This window comes from Pagrus major, chromosome 11 (genome assembly GCF_040436345.1).
Source record: "Pagrus major chromosome 11, Pma_NU_1.0".
Taxonomy (NCBI): Eukaryota; Metazoa; Chordata; class Actinopteri; order Spariformes; family Sparidae; genus Pagrus; species Pagrus major.
This window is the reverse complement of record NC_133225.1, coordinates 35,604,558-35,624,008: the sequence shown is the minus strand read 5'-3', so window position 1 is coordinate 35,624,008 and position 19,451 is coordinate 35,604,558. Positions and strand designations below refer to the sequence as shown.

The 19,451-nt window shown below is 44.3% G+C and overlaps 1 protein-coding gene across 2 annotated transcripts in view; it reads right to left on the bottom strand.

Moving 5' to 3' along the window:
• LOC141004670 (CMP-N-acetylneuraminate-beta-1,4-galactoside alpha-2,3-sialyltransferase-like) overlaps positions 1–19,451 on the bottom strand; it is a 161,698-nt gene that overhangs the window by 13,872 nt on the left and 128,375 nt on the right. The window contains exon 11 of one of the 2 annotated variants that reach the window (XM_073476323.1): positions 16,668–16,958. The exons of the other annotated variant lie outside the window; for it this stretch is intronic. Within the exon in view, the coding sequence (XP_073332424.1) occupies positions 16,668–16,958 (291 nt within the window). The remainder of the gene's footprint in view (positions 1–16,667; positions 16,959–19,451) is intronic. 2 annotated transcript variants of the gene reach the window in all.

Here is a 19,451-nt window from a genome sequence, read left to right as displayed (position 1 = left end):
TTTTGAATATTCTTTATGACCAAAAGGGGGCGCCAGATACTGCCCTGCTGTCACTGGATGCGGAAAAAGCCTTTGACAGAGTTGAATGGTCCTATTTGTTTGAGATTCTGGCATGCTTTGGCTTGGGAGAGAGTTTTTGTAATCGGATAAGACTACTCTATAAGGAACCATATGCAGAAATTTTGACGAATAATAATATTTCAAAAACTATGAAAATAAATCGAGGGTGTAGACAGGTCCCCCTGTCTGGCTTTATATGCAGATGACATAATTGTTTTTCTCAAAAATACCAATGAATCGATCCCTGCCTTGCTAGACTTGATTAAGGAATTTGGTAATCAATCAAAGCTTTATTGTCATTAAGCTGTACCTACAAAAGTAGTGCCATAAAAATGAGATTGCGTTTCTCCGGGATCACATAACATGAACACAATAAATACACACACTATAGTACTATAATTTAAAACTAAAACTATGACTATGAAGTGCAGTAGTGCGCATGCTCCAGATCAGCAGTTCAGCAATCTAACAGCTTGTGGAAGGAAGCTGTTGATTAGTCTGTTTGTTCGGCCTTTTAGACTCCGGAACCGTTTTCCTGATGGGAGCAGTTCAAAGAATGTGTGGAGAGGGTGGTAAGATGGTAAGATCTCTGTTTATAAGATTAACAAATCTAAAACATCAATTATGTTATTAAACCTAGAAGAAAGGGAAAATCCACCGAAGTAGCTGCACAATTTAAAGTTAACCCTAACCTTTTCACTTATTTAGGCATTCAAATTGTACCAACGCTCAATAATATTATAGAAACTCACTATAGACCGGTTGTGCAAGAGGTTTCAAATTCGTTAGACAGATGGGCAGCTTTACCAATGTCATTAATGGGGAAAATAAATACTCTCAAGATGAATGTACTTCCTAAGCTGTTGTATTTGTTTCAAAATTTACCACTGCCACCACCAAGCAAAGTATTCTCTCATCTAAAGACACTTTTCATCAGGTTTTTATGGAATAATAGACGCCCCAGAGAGAGGTATATAATGCACTTTTTGTCAAAGTGACAGGTCTATTGTTCTCTATTGTTCTAACCCCCCTTTCGACCAATGAGATTGCAGGATTAGGGTTAAGTCCCACCCCCCGTTCGACCAATGAGGCGCTGCCCACGTCATCTCTCCCTCGTCCAATGAGACGCCGGCACATCATCAGTCTCTCGCCCAATGAGACGATGCTATGTCATGGGTCTTTAAATATATTTAATCTATAGTTTATAACAGGGTTTGATCTATGTTGTCGTTTTAACCAAATTGAAATATATTTAACACCAGGGAAAATGTTAAAAAGACAGGCACATCCGCACTGATGGAACTCCCAGCTGACACAGTGTGTGATGTTAGTAGCGTGGATTCTACAACGTTGCATTGGAAACAGAAACTGTTAAAAAGACACACAGAAACACCTGTGGAAGGGGTAGAAGAAGAAGAAGAAGAAGAAGTTAAAAAAAAAACCACCGGCTGATGCTAGTAGCGAAGATTCTACAGCAATAGAGCGTTGGAAAATGGATCTTGCAAAACGCTGTACTCTGAGCTCGGTGCTTTCTGAAACTCCAGTGACAAGCTTTCAGGAACAATGGGAAGCTCCAAAGAAGCGTGTATCACATCTATGCCGCATTCAGATGCCTCCGCCAGGGGCTCTCCATAAAGAATGGCCGCTGCAAGATGGTGGTTCGTGGGGTCACGCGTTCAACTACAGCGGGAACGAAGCGTGTTTTTATCAGATTAGAAAAGGGGAGAGTTATAGCCCTTCGGGGCTCAGGGCCAACCTCACCTCCACAGATTGGTCTGTCTTGAGCGTGTTGGGGTCAACTGCTTTGAAACCAGAAGCCCCTCAAAATGGAGGGAATGATTCCGATGAAAGAAAAAGAGCCGGGAAAAGAATTGTATCCAGCATGGTGTGGGAGACCAAAAGTTCAGCCTCCGGCAGATGGTACTTTAGAGCTAGCCATCGGATGTGCACGGAAGCAGAGAAGATCATGGAGGAATTTGTCCTGGAGTATTTCAGCAGCGAATGTGGCGTATTTCAGACAGCATTGTGCATTCCTCTCGGGGAATGGTTGAAAGTGATGGAGGAAAATGGGGAGAATATTAGACTATTGTTTGTCGCCAGCCGGGCCTCATGTGGGTGAAAAGGGTTTTGTAGACACTCCCCTTCATCTCTACAACAGCCAATCAAGAGTCCTTCCTCCTCCTCATCATCATCTCAAGTGTTTAAAAGACACAGGAATTTGCATCTGTTTTTGTACTTCTGTGCCCGCCTCAAGATGACCCCTCAGGAAAATCCGCTGCCGTCTCCTCCTCCTTCACCACCTCATGCGCCGCCTCCTTCCAACCCTGATTCAACGCCGTCACCGGCGCAAAGACCGGCAAGACCAACCGCCATGCCGCTTAAACCTTCGTGTACAGCTTCACCGCGGAGGAGGGTTAGTAATCCGTTTCCAAAGTTCCGCAAGAAATTGTTTAAATCTTTGTCAGCCCGACCTTCCGTACCGTTCTTGTTCTTCTTTACCATCAACCATCCAGGAAGAGAACAAACCTGAGCCTTTGCCCGACTCTCAGCCATCGCCGCCACCTCGACCACCAACACCAGTTCCAACCTTGTGCGCAAACACCGGCATCACCAACACCCCCACCATCTCCTGAGCAACAAGAGGACAACTCAGACGACTCGGATGGGGAAGAGGACGACTCAGAGGACTTGGGTGTGGAAGAGGACGACTCAGAGGACTCGGATGGGAAAGAGGACGTGACTGACGGGCAACTGTCCACCATTCTCATGAACACAGTGAAATCCGTGGTGGTGTATGTGTTGGACCACGTTCTGGGGCTGTATCGACGGGAGATATGCAACGGTTGTGTGGTGAGTCATCCTCGCCAGAGCCAGCACCCATGTTTGGAGGAAGTGCCCGACTACTTCGACATGTCACATTTTGACCCAGTGAACAAAAGACTCTGGAAGGCTACACTTATTCCCGCCGTGTCAAGAGCTCTTGAGAAACGCTCCCTTCATGTCTCTCCCTGCAGGATCCACGGGCTCATGGAGGCCTTTCTGTACGATTTGAAATTTGCTACTCGCATTCGTGAGAAAATAAAAACGGTACTTGACACACTGGTAGGCGACAACGAAGCTAAACATGACATGTTAAAACAGGCCTTTGAGATATGGGAAGACAAAGTACCAGATGAGGATGATGTTTTGATTGTATGTTTCTAGCACCGATTTTTTAAAATTTTATTTTGCTGAAAACAAGTAAAAAAAAAAAAAACATGGGGAATTTTCCTCAAAGAATGTTTGCCTGTGTAGAAGAACACATGATTGTTGACCGTTTAGTCTCTGTTTTGAATCGTTATCAAAAACAAAACAAATTGCTCTCTGTTCAGAGATGTTGAGGTTATTCAAATGGAAAAGATGTTGGAGTTGGCTCGATCTCACTCTGTGCAGACACCTTGGGAAACAGTTGTAGACAACGCCTCGACGCTAGTTGACGAGTGTATACTTTCGTCAACATTTAATAAAATCATCAGAGAGACGAATGCCACAAACATGGGACATCTATTTACACTGAATGCTTTGTTTGTAGATGTAGTAAGTCGGCGTGTACAAAACAACATCCCAACAGACGTCTTGGCAGAATTGTGGAAGATACACAATATTCTCAGAGACACCTTTGATAACGCTGTACTGAGGAGAGCCCTGGCTACTATTCAATCAATCAAACAATCAATCTAATGTGTAGATTTTTTTTGCTCTTATTACTTTTAATGTGTAGATGTTTCTGCTGTTACTTACTTTTAATGTGTAGATTTAGCATGTTAGATTTTTTTGCTGTTACTTTATAGCTAAATGTTTTGAATCTTTGCTCAATGTCTGTAGTTAGTCATTTATATATAAAAAAAAATATGTGATGCGATGTGAATAAAAAAACACAAAAATGCTAAACATGTTTGATGTTTTTTTCATAAACTAAGAGAGGCGTGGGGTAAACCTGTCCGAGAAACGTGTAATGAAAAAAGTGTATTATAACCCCTCTCACCCAGGGAGTTTTGGAGGGTTAGATAGACTAAACAGAGCTGTGCAGGATAAAACCGATTAAAAATAAATATTGAAAAAGTCAAAGAATTCCTCTCAGAGCAGGACACTTATACTCTCCATAAACCGGTCAGAGTACGTTTTACCCGGAATAGAGTGTTTGTACCCCGACCTCTGGTTCAATTTCAGGCAGACCTTTGTGATGTGCAGGCTTTGGTGAAACACAACGACGGTTATATCTTGACTGTTATAGATGTATTTTCAAAAAAGGGCGCTAAAGAGAAAATCAGCCCCTGAGGTTGTCAGAGCCCTGAAAAGTTACAGACAGACGCCGGTAAAGAGTTAAGAGTAAAGAGTTCTAGAGCTCTAGTTTTTCAAAACCTGAATGGTTCTTTTTCTCTCTGTTACAAAGAAAAGTTTAAAGAAATAGTTCTCTCTAAAACAAAATTCAGTCATTATCGACTCACCCTCATGCTGGTGAGAAGTCCGGTGTATCCCGAGTCATGTTGATCTTGTCTGGCACGGCTTCCGTAGTGCAAACGCTGTGAGGGAGACTCGCGTGAACGCGGGAGCGTGCCCCCAGGCAAATGTAGTATAGTGACTGTTTAGGCCAGAAAAATGTACTAAATGACGTCGTTTCGAGTAAACTCTGGATGTCGCCAATTCAGGACACTTGGATTGCAGTGGACGAGCAGTATGGAGGAATATTACAAAGTTTTTGTGTAGTTTAATGGACCTTTTCCTCTCGGGCACAGTTGACGCTCGTTATATGGACTATTGTTGCTGGAGGGTACCCCCACGGGTCTCCAGCTGCACTTTGAGGAATAAGAAACTACACCAGACTTCTCATCAGCATGAGGGTGAGTCGATAATGACTGAGTTTCATTCTAGAGTGAACTATTCCTTTAAGCCTAATTTTAATCAGGGGGACCTGGTGAGAATATCTAAACTGAGAGGTGTGTTTGATAAAAAGTATGAGCAGAGCTTTTCCGATGAGCTGTTTACCGTATCTGAATGCATTCCTCGTCTACCACCTGTTTACAAACTCAAAGATTTTGATGAGGAACCTATAGAGGGGACTTTTTACGAAGCAGAGTTGCAAAAAGTACAGGTAGCTCCCAATAAGCTCTACCGAGTGGACAAAATTTTAGACAGAAGAGTAGTGCGAGGTGAAAAGCAGGTGTTGGTACGGTGGAAAAATTGGCCCGAAAAGTTCAACAGCTGGATCAAGGTCAAGGATCTGAAAAATGCATAAAACCGCTTCTCTACCTCGCCTCACCCTTCACTCTGTTACTACAAGTACTCCGTCATGGATCACCGGCTCAAGGAGGGTTTTTACATCACCCTGCCCTCTAACACTAGCCTCAACGTGTTTAAAAATAACACAGCTGCCAGATTTCAGGTGGATTTAGCCCAACATGTAGATTTAGAGGGTCCCTGGCAGGTAGCATTGACGGAAATCTCCTACCCTCACACCTGGTTTAACGTGCCTATAGAGACGGGATTCTTTGAATGGAGAAGAAAACCTCTTGAGGGTGATGCTTCAGAGCCCGAGGTCAAACGTCAAAAGATCAGTGGAGGTTATTACAGTAGCCTGGTTCAATTTACACACGAGATGAATGCCTTTCTAAGAAAAATTGAAGTGGATGTGCAACTGAACTTTAGCAACGTTCAAAAGAGATATGAATATCAGGCAGGGGGCGCATTACACCTGCGCTTTTTTCCCCCCATTGCATACATTTTGGGCGTAATTCCCGGGGAATGGATTATTTTCAACGAGAGATTGGCTACGCACCCGGCGGATATAAAAGGTAGGATTCTATCACCTCTTTTGTTACAGTGACATAGTAAGGCATCAGGTGGTGGGTAACGCTTACGCTCCTCTCCTGAGAATTGTCGATGTGAAAGTACCTACGGTAAGGTGATTACCCAGCATTTTAACCCACCCTACTATCTACCTGTGGCCAAAAACCACATTGAAAATATTTCCGTTGAGATTAAACGGATCAAAATCAACCGATCGAGTTTACCTTTGGCAACACGGTTGTAAAATTACATTTTAGACCCGTTTCTTCTGAGGGACAAAAATGATGCATCAGACCCTCGACCCTCCCCAGTTTTTACGGGGCCCCCGTAATGTACGGGAGAGGGATAGATTCTGTATTTTCAAGGCTATTTCGTTTTGTATCGCCTCTGATTAAGAAAGGTTTTGCCATTGCTAAACCCCATCTAAAAACAGCGGCTAAAAACATAGCCTCACAGGCCGTCTCCCACGCCATGAGCAGAATATCTGGCGGGCAAGAGGGCCCCGGAGATTCTCAAGAAGGCTCTGGAGGTATTATGGTGTTGGCCAGAAGACCCAGGAAGAGGCCCCTGGGGGACCGTGTTTTAGCAAGGTCTAAAAAACTCTGACGAGGTGCAAAAAACAAATCAGTAGGGAGAAACCGTGTTAAGGGAAGGAGGTCCTCCGTTGGCAGAAACCTAGGCTCCGGAGACATATTTCTCTAATTTTTTCTCTAAAAAACAAAACAAACAAAAAAAAATGGCCTTATTGCATCACAAATCGGCAGAGTGCAGCATGGCTGAGCTGGATTTATTTTCAGCTCCCATGACGCAGTTGTCTATCGACGAGAAACTCTACACAGAGGTCATGCCTCTGTCGGCCATTACAGATACAGGTCCCATAGAGTTTTTTATACCCGGGGACGGTGAAAAATATCTGGATTTGAATGACTCCTTGCTCCACCTCAGGGTGCAAATTACCAACGCCGATGGGACAAACCTGGCAGTCGATGCCCCTGTAGGTTTAATCAATTATCCTCTGAATACAATCTTCAGCCAATACGATATTATTCTGGGGGACAGACTGATATCACAGTCCAGCGCTACTCATCCTTACAGGGCTATGATCGAGACCCTGCTCAACTTTTCAGAAGCTAGTCCACAAGCTAGTCCACAGTTTAGCTATGGGTTATTTTACAAAGACACTGCCGGCTCTATGGACTCTGTGGTGACCCTCAACAGTCCCAACACTGGTCTAAATCAGAGAGCCGTTTTTACAGCGAGGTCCAGTGAGCTCCACCTGCTGGGACCTCTCCACGCCATTATATTATTCAGCGAGAGGCTTCTTTTGAACTCTATGGACTTGAGAATTAAGCTGACCAGAGCGTCCGATGCCTTTTGCCTCATGGGAGCTGCCAACACCACCTACCGTTTAAAAGTGTTGGGGGCTGCTCTGTTTATGAAAAAAGTCACTGTTTCCCCGTCCGTGCGCTTAGGTCACACCGCTGCCTTGATGAAGGGCAACGCTCTCTACCCTCTGTCACGTGTGAACGTGAAAACCTACTCCATCCCGCAAAACTCTAGCACAGTGGTTCCCAAAGTGGGGGGCGCGCAGAGCAATTGCAGGGGGGGCGCGGGGCGCGGGAAAAACGAATGAATGAAAATATAAATACAGTACGCTAAATGACACTGCTAGCATAACATGGACAAATTTTTGACGCAGCTCCCACATAAACGCAAAGCAGAGAATGAAGCATCACCAGATGTGCTTCCAAAGCAATTTCCTTCCAAGGCAAAGACAAGAAAATATGACGACACCTATCTTGCCTTTGGCTTCACCTGTACAACGGTGGGTAATGAGGAGAGACCGCAGTGTGTTGTCTGTCTTAAAGTGCTAGCTTGTGACAGCTTGAAGCCGAACAAACTAAGACGCCACTTGGAGACAAATCATCCAGAGCACAAAGACAAGCCAGTTGACTTTTTCAGACAAAAACTCGTAAACTGCCGTGCTCAACAGTCTCTCTTTACTAAAGCTGCATCCGTGCCGGCAAATGCTCAACTCGCCTCATATAAAGTTGCCTACCGAGTGGCACAGTGTAAAAAGCCGCACACAATAGCGGAGGAATTAATACTTCCCTGTGCTATGGACATGGTTTCAATTATGTTTGATGACTCTACAGCCAGCAAACTAAGGGCTATTCCTCTGTCCAACAACACCATCGGCAGGCGCGTTTATGACATGTCAAAGGACATCGAGGAGCAGCTTAATGATAAGGTGCGAGACGGCCGCTTTTCCCTGCAGATGGATGAAGCCACTGACAGTAACAAAGACTGTTTATTGATAACTTATGTCAGATTCATAGATGGAGATGACATGAGGGAGGAATTGCTTTTCTGCAAACAAATTCCTGGCAGAGCCACAGCAGAAGAACTCTTTAAAATCATTGACACTTACTTGAAAGAGGCCAATCTGAAATGGGAGGACTGTGTGGGGATCTGCACAGACGGGGCGCAGGCTATGGCTGGGAAACAGGGAGGGCTGCAAGCGCTCATCAAGCGCGTCCTCCCCCAATGTGCAGTGGACGCACTGCATGATACACCGCGAAGCACTTGCGTCTAAACAGCTGAGTCCCAAGCTGAATGATGTAATGACCCACGTCATTGCCACAGTGAACTACATAAAAACAAGACCTGTCAAAGCCCGGATTTTTTCGGCACTGTGTGAGGAAATGGGCTCCGACCACACAGCTGTTTTGTTTCATAGCGAGTCCCAATGGCTGTCACGTGGGAAAGTGCTGTCCAGGGTCTTTGAACTGCGAGATGAAATCCGCATCTTTTTGAAGGAAGAGGGCAGCGATCTTGCCCACAACTTTTACTGTAACAAGTTCCTCATGAAACTTGCATACCTCAGTGACATGTTTCTGAAACTCAATGAAGTGAATTTACAGTTGCAGGGCACAAATACACACCTCCCACATCTGGCAGATAAAATCACATCATTCATCAGAAAACTTGAGATGTGGCTGCAGCGAGTGAAAGTTGGACGTGTGGACTCATTTGAGAACCTGAAATCATTCATTGAAGACAACAAGCTGCAGAACACAGTGATCCCATGCATGGAAGCACACATCTCTGCCCTTCAGAAACATTTCCAGAGATATTTCCTGATGCAGGATCCAAAAAAATATGATTGGATCCGTGATCCCTTCAGTGCATCACCACCTGCCGACTTAAGCACATCAGAGGAGGAACAGTTCATTGATGTCACCTCTGACTCAACAATGAGGCTGCAGTTTTAGTCAAAGACACTGGCTGCATTTTGGAATGGAGTGGAGAAAGAGTACCCACTTCTTGGCAAGAGAGCCCTGGCCATACTCCTTCCTTTTGCCACATCCTACCTATGCGAGATAGGGTTTTCTGCTGTGGCCTCCATCAAAACCAAGTACAGATCAAAGCTGGACATTGAGAATGAACTCAGAGTGGCAATGTCAAAATTGCAACCCAGATTTGACAAGATCTGCAGCATGAAGCAGGCCCACATCAGTCACTGAAAAGATGAGGATTAAAGGTGCCATTTTTGCACAACAAACCTTTGGGTTTTTGTTTTTGTTTTCCTCTCAGGGAGTTGGTCATGTTTTAAAACCCATTTTTGCAGAGAGGCAATTTTTTCAAAAATGCATTAAATGTTAAATATATAAAAAAGAAACCTGTTACACTGAACATAATTACACAGTTAAGGTGCTTGAAAACTGTTACACTTATTACAGTCTGCAGTTTATGGCAGTTCACTTTTATTTTTTAAAAAAAAAAAAGGTTGAGGTTTGTATTAATTACAATGTGTGAAATAAACTGCAATGGACTCTGAGAACAAAATGTGTGTATGTCCTTTTTTTTGGGGGGGGGGGGGCGCAAAAATGTCTTATGTACCAAAGGGGGGCCCAGCAGAAAAAGTTTGGGAACCACTGCTCTAGCATATGCAACCAAGAGAACCTCTTTCTGGGTACTATGCCAAAGTATGTGGTGATAGGCATGGTGCACCACGAAGCTTTTACGAGCAGCAGGAATCTGTCTCCTTTCAATTTTATTCATAACGATGTTGAATACCTGGCCTTGTGTCAGGATGGAAGACAGGTGCCGGCCAAAGCTTTTCAGCCTCAATTTAACAACGGTGTATCTGTATTTGAGAGTTTTACAACATGTTTACAGCTACAGGAAGACACTTGAAGGATTTACCTCTGAGCATCAACAGGAGAGAGTTTGAACAAGGATACTCTTTGTTTGTTTTTAATCTCAATGCTGGGGAAGATGCTGAAGCCCTATCCCCCGTTTCCAACGGGAATTTAAGACTGGAGATGAGATTCAGAGTGCCTTTACCTCACACCACTACTCTGATTGTGTACGCATGCTACGAGTCTATTTTGGAGATCAACTCTAACTCTTTTGGATTTCCTCCTCATTTTTCTCACTACCCTAAACACATTTTACAGTTTTTAAAAGACCGTTGCAGCGCTATTTTATATCGTTGTCCTCTGCCTATGGTCAACATTGTTTATTATTTATGCCATAGAGCCTGTGAGCAAAGTTTTGAAAATGTTTTAGCGTTGTATCAAGAGGACGAATTAAAAAATGACGAGACTGTAACTGCATTTGTGAAAAAATATCAAAGCTGTGTGAAGCGACAAAGATGTCAATCTTTTCACCACAACGTGTGTACTTTACAAATGTTTAGATTGTTACAACTTGTGAAATAAAGACAAAAAAGATGAAAACTTTTAAGAGTTTTTATTGTTATTATTAATAGCTACAGTGACAACTTATAAAGTTAAACTAATCCAAGGAGATTTTTTCTTTTTCTTTTTTCTCTTTGCCCCTAGTTCTCTATTTTCATGCGGCGTACTACTCCAGTCAAAAGATGCTGGAGAGTGTTTTGTTTCTCTGTAGGATGCCCCCCTCTTCTTCTTCTTCTTCTTCTTCTTCTTCTTCTCCACCGCCAGCCCTCTCTGTCATAGGCGCGCTCCACTTTGGGGATAAAACAATACTTCTCTTTGATCCATGCTCCTCGTCCGATCTCAGTCTGCGGTATTGCTCGCGAGCGTCGGGGTTATTCACGGAGGATAGAGGAATGTTTAACACTCAGAGTATTTAAAAAACCCAACCACCCCTTAGGCTCTGATCTCTGGGCTCTTTTGTAAGATGATGACAGGTGTTTAATCAGATCCATTATATGGGAGCCTTTGAATACTTTTCCCATGTAAACAAATTCACCCTTTTTACTCCACCTCCCCTCCCCGTTTTTGCTAATTTTTCTCAAGATATGAGACGTTTTTTCGATCCTGCTGGCGGAGGTTTTGTATTACTTCATCAATTGTTTCGTCCGCCTTTTGTTGTTCTTGCTGTTCTTGTTGCTGCTGCTCTTCTTCTTCTTCTTGTTCAGAGACTTTAGACGGTCTAGTGTGACTTTTCTCCTCTTTAACACCTTGTTTGGTAAATGCAAGATATCTCTGCAACAGCGCGTTGTATTTTTTAATTTTTTTTATAAGGATTTAGTCCCGGCTCATTTAATACAACCCTCATTTTTTCATCCAAATCACTTTCAGCCGTGCGTCTCATCGATTGAGTCTGAGTTTCACCGGCCAAGGGCATAGGGTTTGAATGACTCAGACGACTCATTTGCTGAGCGTTCAACAGATACATCTTTTGAGTTGCTTTTTGCTGACTCGCCATCTCTCTCCACTAATTTATCCTCTATTCACCAGACCTCCTATAAGCTGTCCTAATATAGGTACCACGGTAGAGAGCAACGGTAAAAGGAAACCTCCCGACTGTCTCATCAAAGCAGCGCGTCTGTTTTTCAGAGATAGTTTTTTATATTGACAGGGTGTGAGAGGGACGTTCCCCTTTAGCAGGTTTAAACAGATTTCACCGACACTGATGAAAGTCTGATGAGCAGTGTCAGAGAATATCTCTCCGCTTCCGAGGTGTGCAGTGACATAAAGCGCTCAGCAGAGAAGCGTTCCTTTTTATGTGCTCAGACATGGCTGTGTGTGTGTCTAGCTACTAGGCTTTAGGAAGATAAACCACGGGCCACTGATGAGGTAGTATTCCAGCCCTTAGTCTGTAGCGCTCTGGACAACCCGGCGTGAGATCTACTACTAAATATGAAAAGGGGTTCTGAGTGGCGTCTTCAAAACTCAGGAAATATTTGCTGAGCCAGTACATTGATCTGCAGTTTGTCTCGTGGGTTGTTAAAGAGCACCAAGTAGTTGGTGTTCAAGCTAATGGTGCAACTGTATTTACCTTTGTAAAAAAGATTTTGAGTGAGCAACATCACGCTCATATTTTTATGATGCCTGTATTGCGTGAAAATTCTTGCCACTTCAGGGTACTCGGCTGCCTGTAATAACACATCGTCCAATATAACGAGGTGGGAATGATGAGGGGGAAACAAATCAGGGTTGTCAAAAGAATCAGGCAGTCCTTCGATGAATTTAATATTTTTATTATTTTGTTGCAGTTCATCATACATCGGTTGACAAGAAGTATAAATCCATACAATATTGTCAGGGACTCGTTGCATAACATCTTTGCAGTTTTCTAAAACATTTTTTACAAAATGTGTCTTCCCGCTACCACTAGGTCCTACGATCTGACATGAGAATGGAACATACAATCTAGGATCAAACTCTATTTCTTCAGCAAGGTGTGACATTTTCACTCAAAAACCAAAAGGTAAAGTATGACCGGTAGGCAACAGCCTTCTCTTGTCTGTGCAAGAGCGTCACAAAACCATCCACCAACTTTTTTACGCTGTCAAAGTTGATTTTCTCACAACAGGCGTGCGTCTGTGTAATACCCTTCACCTTAAACACCACTTTGTTGTTTTTTGTTTGATAGGCATAACTTTTAGGAACTGCGGCTGCAAATTCCTGAATGGTGTCTCCCCCCAACTCGTCTGTCAAGTCCCCCAGATAATTACGCAGTTCTAACGTATTCTCTTCTGTTTTTGTGGTGTAGATGAGGCTGTCTGTGTCAAAATAAAGCACTCTCTCCTGCAGCTGTTGTAAATAGCCGTACAATTTTAGACGACCGTACGCCGTCGTGAAAGCGGCGATGAACACGTTGTCTACTTTATTCGGAGGAGCTATGTACCGGTCGCCGTAGACCCACTGGATCAGAGCCACTCTGTCGTTTAGGAAAGAAAAGTATTTGATGCAGTGTTTTTCCGAGAACTTTAACGAGAAAAACTCTTCAGGCTCTGTAACAAGCACCGTCTGGCAGAGGTTGCTTCTCTGCGCAAACTTGCCCCAGAAGCTGTTGAGACACAATTTAGATTTGGTTTAATTTTGTCAGCGTCCAACAAGATACCCTGATGCTCTTGATATTCCCTGATGTATTTTTCTCTGCTCTCCTGATCTACAGCCTTGGGAGGGTAACCCGAAGCCTCTTGTTTTCCTTTTAAAAACTTCTGCATGTACAGTAAAAAGATTGAATCGTCATGACGTTCAAAATGCCAAACCTCTGTGATTTTTGACAGGCGATAACCCATCTCTAGAGCCTTGTTAAACTCGGGAGTGACCCAAACCCCCTTTAACGCTCTGGCCTCGTCGTCACTACAGGGTCCGCTTTGAGCATTCAGCTCCGCGCAGGTGTGGCACAGTGTAAACACCAGTTTTCCCGCGAGTGTTCTGTAAGGTAAAACAGGGAAATACAAACACCTCGGCGGATACACTGTGGCTCTGATTAACCCAAAATAGGCGCTCAGATCTTTAAAATCTCTGTAAATTATTTCCGGGTGACCTAGAGAATAAGGGTAACTGCAGTTGACGTACAGGTAGAGAGACGTGACGTCTACGTAACGCACGCTCTCATCCTGTTTAGCCGTGTGTCTTAATCTCACGGCGCAAGTCCTTCCCCCGTACAGTGCGTCACGGGGTAGCAGCGGTTGCGGGGGGTCGTAACGCCTGAGGAACTTTATCATGCTCGCATCACTCTTTTTCATCTCATTCCATCTATGCTCCCTCATAACTATCACTTTTACCCCATACACAGATTGTAGCGTGGTGTTCAGATGAAGCTCTTCGAATGTGGTGTGGGTGAGTGGACAGCGGTCTTGAGACCGAAAACACTGGGGGCATCCGTGATAAAAACAACCCAGAAATTCCCACGCATACTTCTCACTTCCCCTCTCTGCATATCCATCTACACAGTACGAGCCCAGCTGTTTTTCATCCGCATTAAGCGCGTGGCGAATAAAAATGCCCTCTTGGTGAGAGACCCATTCTAACCACTGTATGCTGCTGTGTGAGAATGATTTAAATTCTGCTATGGTGGAACGACTGAATGGATCTACCCCCGTCTCCTCTATGAAGCCATTTCTAAAAGTTGTGCAGGCTTCTGCGAGAATGTCCACATCATTTTCCAGTAAAGACGTGACTCTTTTGCAAGGTTAAACATGCCGTGACGCACCTTCTTGTACCACGTCTCAAATTTAAGTTTTCCTTCTACCGTCATGCTCTCTGTACCGTAGGCTTGGGATGAGGGAAAAGGACCCATGTACTTTAAAGCTGTCTTTGAGCTGAATCGGTGAGAAAAATAACCTTTAACTTTATCTTCAAAAACCAGAGGGCAAATGACAAAGGCATTGTTAAAAAACACAGAGAATCTATGTATTTTTGCTGCAAATCCGGTTCTGTAAAACAAACGACTTTACTCCCCTGCATAATAAGAGAAGGTTTTATTCCTAGAGCTATCATAGCGTTGAGAACTAGGTACCCGTCAAATCCTTTTGAATTGTGTGCTATAAACACAGCTTTGCAATACGCGGGTGTTCTGAAACGCAAAACAAAGTTGGTGGCGCACAAGGCGTCCCACGCGCTCCATTTCTCTCCATTTAGGGTTTTTGTGCACACCAGGAAGGGTCTGTGCACGGATTTCTCATCTGTGTACGTTTCAAAGTCATAAAAAACAATGTTTTGGGTGTGATTTGTGTCGGGTTTTAACGGCTGAATGTAACACAGGTGTTTTTTTTGTCATCACCCTCCCCAAGTACTTCTCCACATATTTTACATTTAAGTTTTTCACAGACGTGGGGTTTACACGCGCCGTCGATTCCACTGTACCACAACCTGTAGCATTTTCTGCATTGCTTATACAAATCGCACTGGCTGCTGGTGGTGGGGGCTTGTCGCGGATCCGAGCTTGTTCTTTCCACCCGCTCTTTGTGCTTTCTCATACAATAATCCGAACGACATGTACAGTTATAATCGGCGCAAGAAACGAGCTGAAATTTCAGCCCATACAGCACAGGGGGTCTAAACACACAGAGCAGTGATCCCAACAACGATGACTGCATACGCTGTCATACCCTGTGTAGCATTGGTGACAGACGTAAGAAGTGCCTAAGAAAGACTTAAGATTTTTTATGCCATAGTAATGATTTTCATGGAGAAAAAGAAACACTGTTTTGTCTTTTTTGGGAGTTGCTGTGTGAAATTTAGCGAGGGTGCGGCTGTCTTTGTTTCTGTAAAACACCACAGTCTTACAGTCTAAAGCCTTTTCAAAGAGTGACACGTCACTAAAGCTCACATCTCTGTGACCTGTGAAACCTACTCTGTTCTGAAGCTCCACCCCTATTCTCTCGGCCTCTCTGTGACTGATGGATAGGTGCAGCAGGAGGGCTAGATTAATGGCGAAACACATACTGTTGTCTGTGTTTTCTACAACATAGAGAAATCTCCTCCTCTTGCTCACCATTTCACTGTCTATCATAGAATCCAGCTTTCTTCTTCCTGCGCCGCACAGATTACAAATCAGCTGAACCGCTAATTCTAGATCCTGATCGGTCATGAGTGACATATTAGACTGAACGAGTTCATCCAGCAAGTTTTGAAACGTGGCTAGACCCGTGTCATCCCTGTTTGTTCTCGCCAAGTGGGACACACTCTTGCTAAAGTGCTGTCCCCTCAGTTCCATTTGAATAATATTCTGCGCTTGTGCTTGGGAAAAGATTCTGTCACACAGTTCCTGGGCCGTGCCCATGACACTGCCGTAGAATTCTAATTCTAATTCTAATCTGGCACGCCTGAAGGAGTGGGAAACTTCAATATTTGTCTAATTTCAACGTTGTTAAATCTATTGCGATTCACTACTATGGGTTGAGGCTGTTCCGGCGGCGAGGCAGGGGTTAAAGGGTCAAGGATGCGGTTTCCGTCTCCCGAGGAGACGTGACCGGAGGATGGAGTTTGCTCCGCATTACCGCCTGTCTGACTTTCTAAAAGCTCCAAAGCAACGTCTAATTCTCTGAAGCGTTCTAATTGAGAGACTTTAGGTTCGGGCTCATTGTTGGGAGAGTGAGTGGCCGTGTTTAAAGGCGCACAGGGTTGAGAGAAAGAGGAGGAGGAGGGGTTGGATTCATTCTCTAAGCTGAAGGCGTCTAACACTGAGTGAAAATGATCTAAACTAGTGGAAATGGAATGAACATGATACAAATCCTCTAGTGCAATGTTTAAAGCAATAAAAGGTTCCTGGGGAGTTTCAGTGTACTCCTCAGGATCCATGTTTACTATTTTGATTTAGAACACTAAAACATGATACCCCTTCTTGCGTTGTTGTTGCAGATGTAGTTTAGCGCCCTTTGGAAGTTTTGGCAAAATCTACAGACAGGATCCCCATGATATGCAGGGTGTAACGGCTTCTCCTCCTGTCTCGTCTCTCTCTCCTTCGGCATCCTGGATTAAAAATAAATTTTAAAAAACGATTAATTATTACAGATAAACAATACAGATACACAGCCTATAAAAACTTACGGTTTCTGCGAATATTGTAGTCTGATCCCAAGCTACAGGTGTTGGACCAGCTGTGTCTGCGTCTGCGTCTGCGTCTGCGTCCTCGGGTGTGGTCGGAGCTGTCGCTAGAGGAGGAGCTGGATGAGCTGCTGGAGGAGCTGATGGAGGCGGAGGAGCTGTCGCGTGGTCTGACTGTCTTTTTTTGAGCTTTTGCGTTTTTGCACCGGCGGCTGTTTGGAGCATGGACGGACGCCTCTCTCTCTTCTCGGTTTCTAGATGTGGATGGACCTCGGTTTCTAGATGTGGATGGACCTGCAAAAACAGAGCTGGGTGATGGGTCTCGTGGGGTTACGCGTTCAACTACAGCGGGGAACTCAGCCGGTGGATTTTCTCTGGGAGATGTAGCAGCTGTGATGAGGGGGTCTGCAGGTGACGGCGAAGGTGTAGGAGGATAAAATTCCCCCTTACACAGATGAGACGGAACGATTCGTTCTTCAAATTCTACATATCGTGGGAACCCTGATCTTCTTTGATCGTCTCCCTGACCCACAAAACTGGGGCACTTCAGTTGTCATCAGGTGGGAGTTCCCTGGTGTCTGCTATATACTATATTTTAATTCGATTAATACATCTCAATTTGGTTAAAATGACAACATAGATCAAACCCTGTTATAAACTATGGATTAAATATATTTAAAGACCCATGACATAGAATCGTCTCATTGGGCGAGAGACTGATGACGTGCCGGCGCCTCATTGGTCAAACTAATCCTGCAATCTCATTGGTCAAAAGGGGCGTGGCTTAACCCTAATTCTGCAATCTCATTGGTCAAACAAGAACAATAGAGAACAATAGATCTGTCACTTTGACAAAAAGTGCAATTTATATCTCTCTCCCCAGGTTGCGCCTGACTTACAGGAGAACATCACTATTGAGGAGTGGGAGAGGGCTTGTGCCAAAGCACAATCGCAAACAGTGAACACACCTTAAACTTCTGCAGTACTGGTTAATGTGTACATAAATGACTCCAGATAAACTCAATAAATTCAACAGTGCTACACCAGATGTATGCATTAAATGTGAAAAGGAAAAGGGCACAATCTTTCACTGTTTGTGGCAATGTTCTCAAATAAAGAAATTCTGGGAAGAAGTGAAGCAGTGCATTGTGGACATATTAGCCATAAAAATACCTTTAGAACCTAAACTTTTCTTATTAGGTATCTACCCAGCTGACTGCAATATAAGAGATACAGTAACTTGGAAGGAGGTGGATAGGCCAAGGATAGGTAAATGGATTTCAGAATTAACAACTACTCTGCCCTTGGAAAAGATCACATATGCAATAGGGCAACAACTAGTCGACTAGTCGACAAATAGTGGACGGCAAAATTAGTCAATGACTAATTTAGTAGTCAACTAGATGTCATCGTGTGTGTATCCCACGGCACGCAATGCCACGCTAAACAATGTTTCACCATAGCCAATTGACCTAGCTCAGAGTGAGACATCTCACTTTTCCCAACTCTTTAATGCACTGACAGCACGTGCGCACTTGTGACCGGGAACATGAGCAACATGGAAGCAGCTAAAGCGACGCCAACGCAAAATAAAAGGTCCAAAGTTTGGGAACAGTTCATCCTGGACACAACAAAGAAAACGGTCACGTGCAAAATTTGTAAGATGAAACTCGCGCACCATGGGGCCACCTCAGCAATGCATGAGCATTTGAAGAGGAAACGAGAGTTACAGATGTAACTAAGGTTCTATGAATTCTGGATGACCGCCAGAGACGGTATGAAATACCTGGATAAGCATCACGCGCATGCGCAGATCGAGACGTAATACCAACAAAGTCATGTGACCTGGGTGACGCAAGCAACCTGATAAAGGGGGCAGGCACCCAGCGATCGTCTCCTACAGAATCTTCTCGTCAAGATTCCGAGTGACAATGAACTCTGGCGGTCATCCAGAATTCATAGAACCTTAGTTACATCTGTAACTCTTGTTCTATTTCATTCTTCCTGACCGCCAGAGACGGTATGAAATACCTGGATGACCTATACCAACAAAGTCATGAGGAATCCGCACTCACCGAGATTCAGTTGCAGACCGAAGGAACAGACAAGACAGCTGTTGCCACAGGATGGGGAACGGCCACATTAACTCTGTAGAAGCGGGCAAAAGTACAGGAAGAAGCCCACGCAGCTGCAGCACAGATGTCATTCAGTGGAACGCCCTTCAAAGCAGCCCACGACGTGGAGACGCTCCTGGTCGAATGACATTTCACTGGAGGGATCTGAAGGCCCCTGAGCCTGTATGCATGAGACATGGTATCAACAACCCAATGCGAGAGCCTCTGTTTAGACAAGGCATAGCCCTTCCTAGGCCCTCCATGACAGACAAACAGAGCATCAGACTTACGAAAACTAGCAGAAACCTCAGAGTGCAAACAGGACAAAGAAAGGTGGCATTAGGAGGTAGTTCTTCCACCCCCGACTCTGGGGCAAAAGCTGCCAAACTGATGGGTTGGTTAACATGAAAAGCAGAAAGCCTCTTAGGGAGGAAAGAGGGGTTGGGCCACATAGTAACCCCCAATTCATCCGAATTCCACCGCAAACAGTCACTGGCAACCGACAGGGCATGAAGCTCACCAACCTGCTTTGCAGATGTAACAGCTAGAAGAAAGGCAAGACAGCCACCTGAGGTCATAGTGTTCCAGGGGCTCAAATGGAGGAGAACACAAGGCTTCCAGGACGGCAGGTAAATCCCATGAAGGGGAACAGCATGTGGAGGGCGCAAACGGA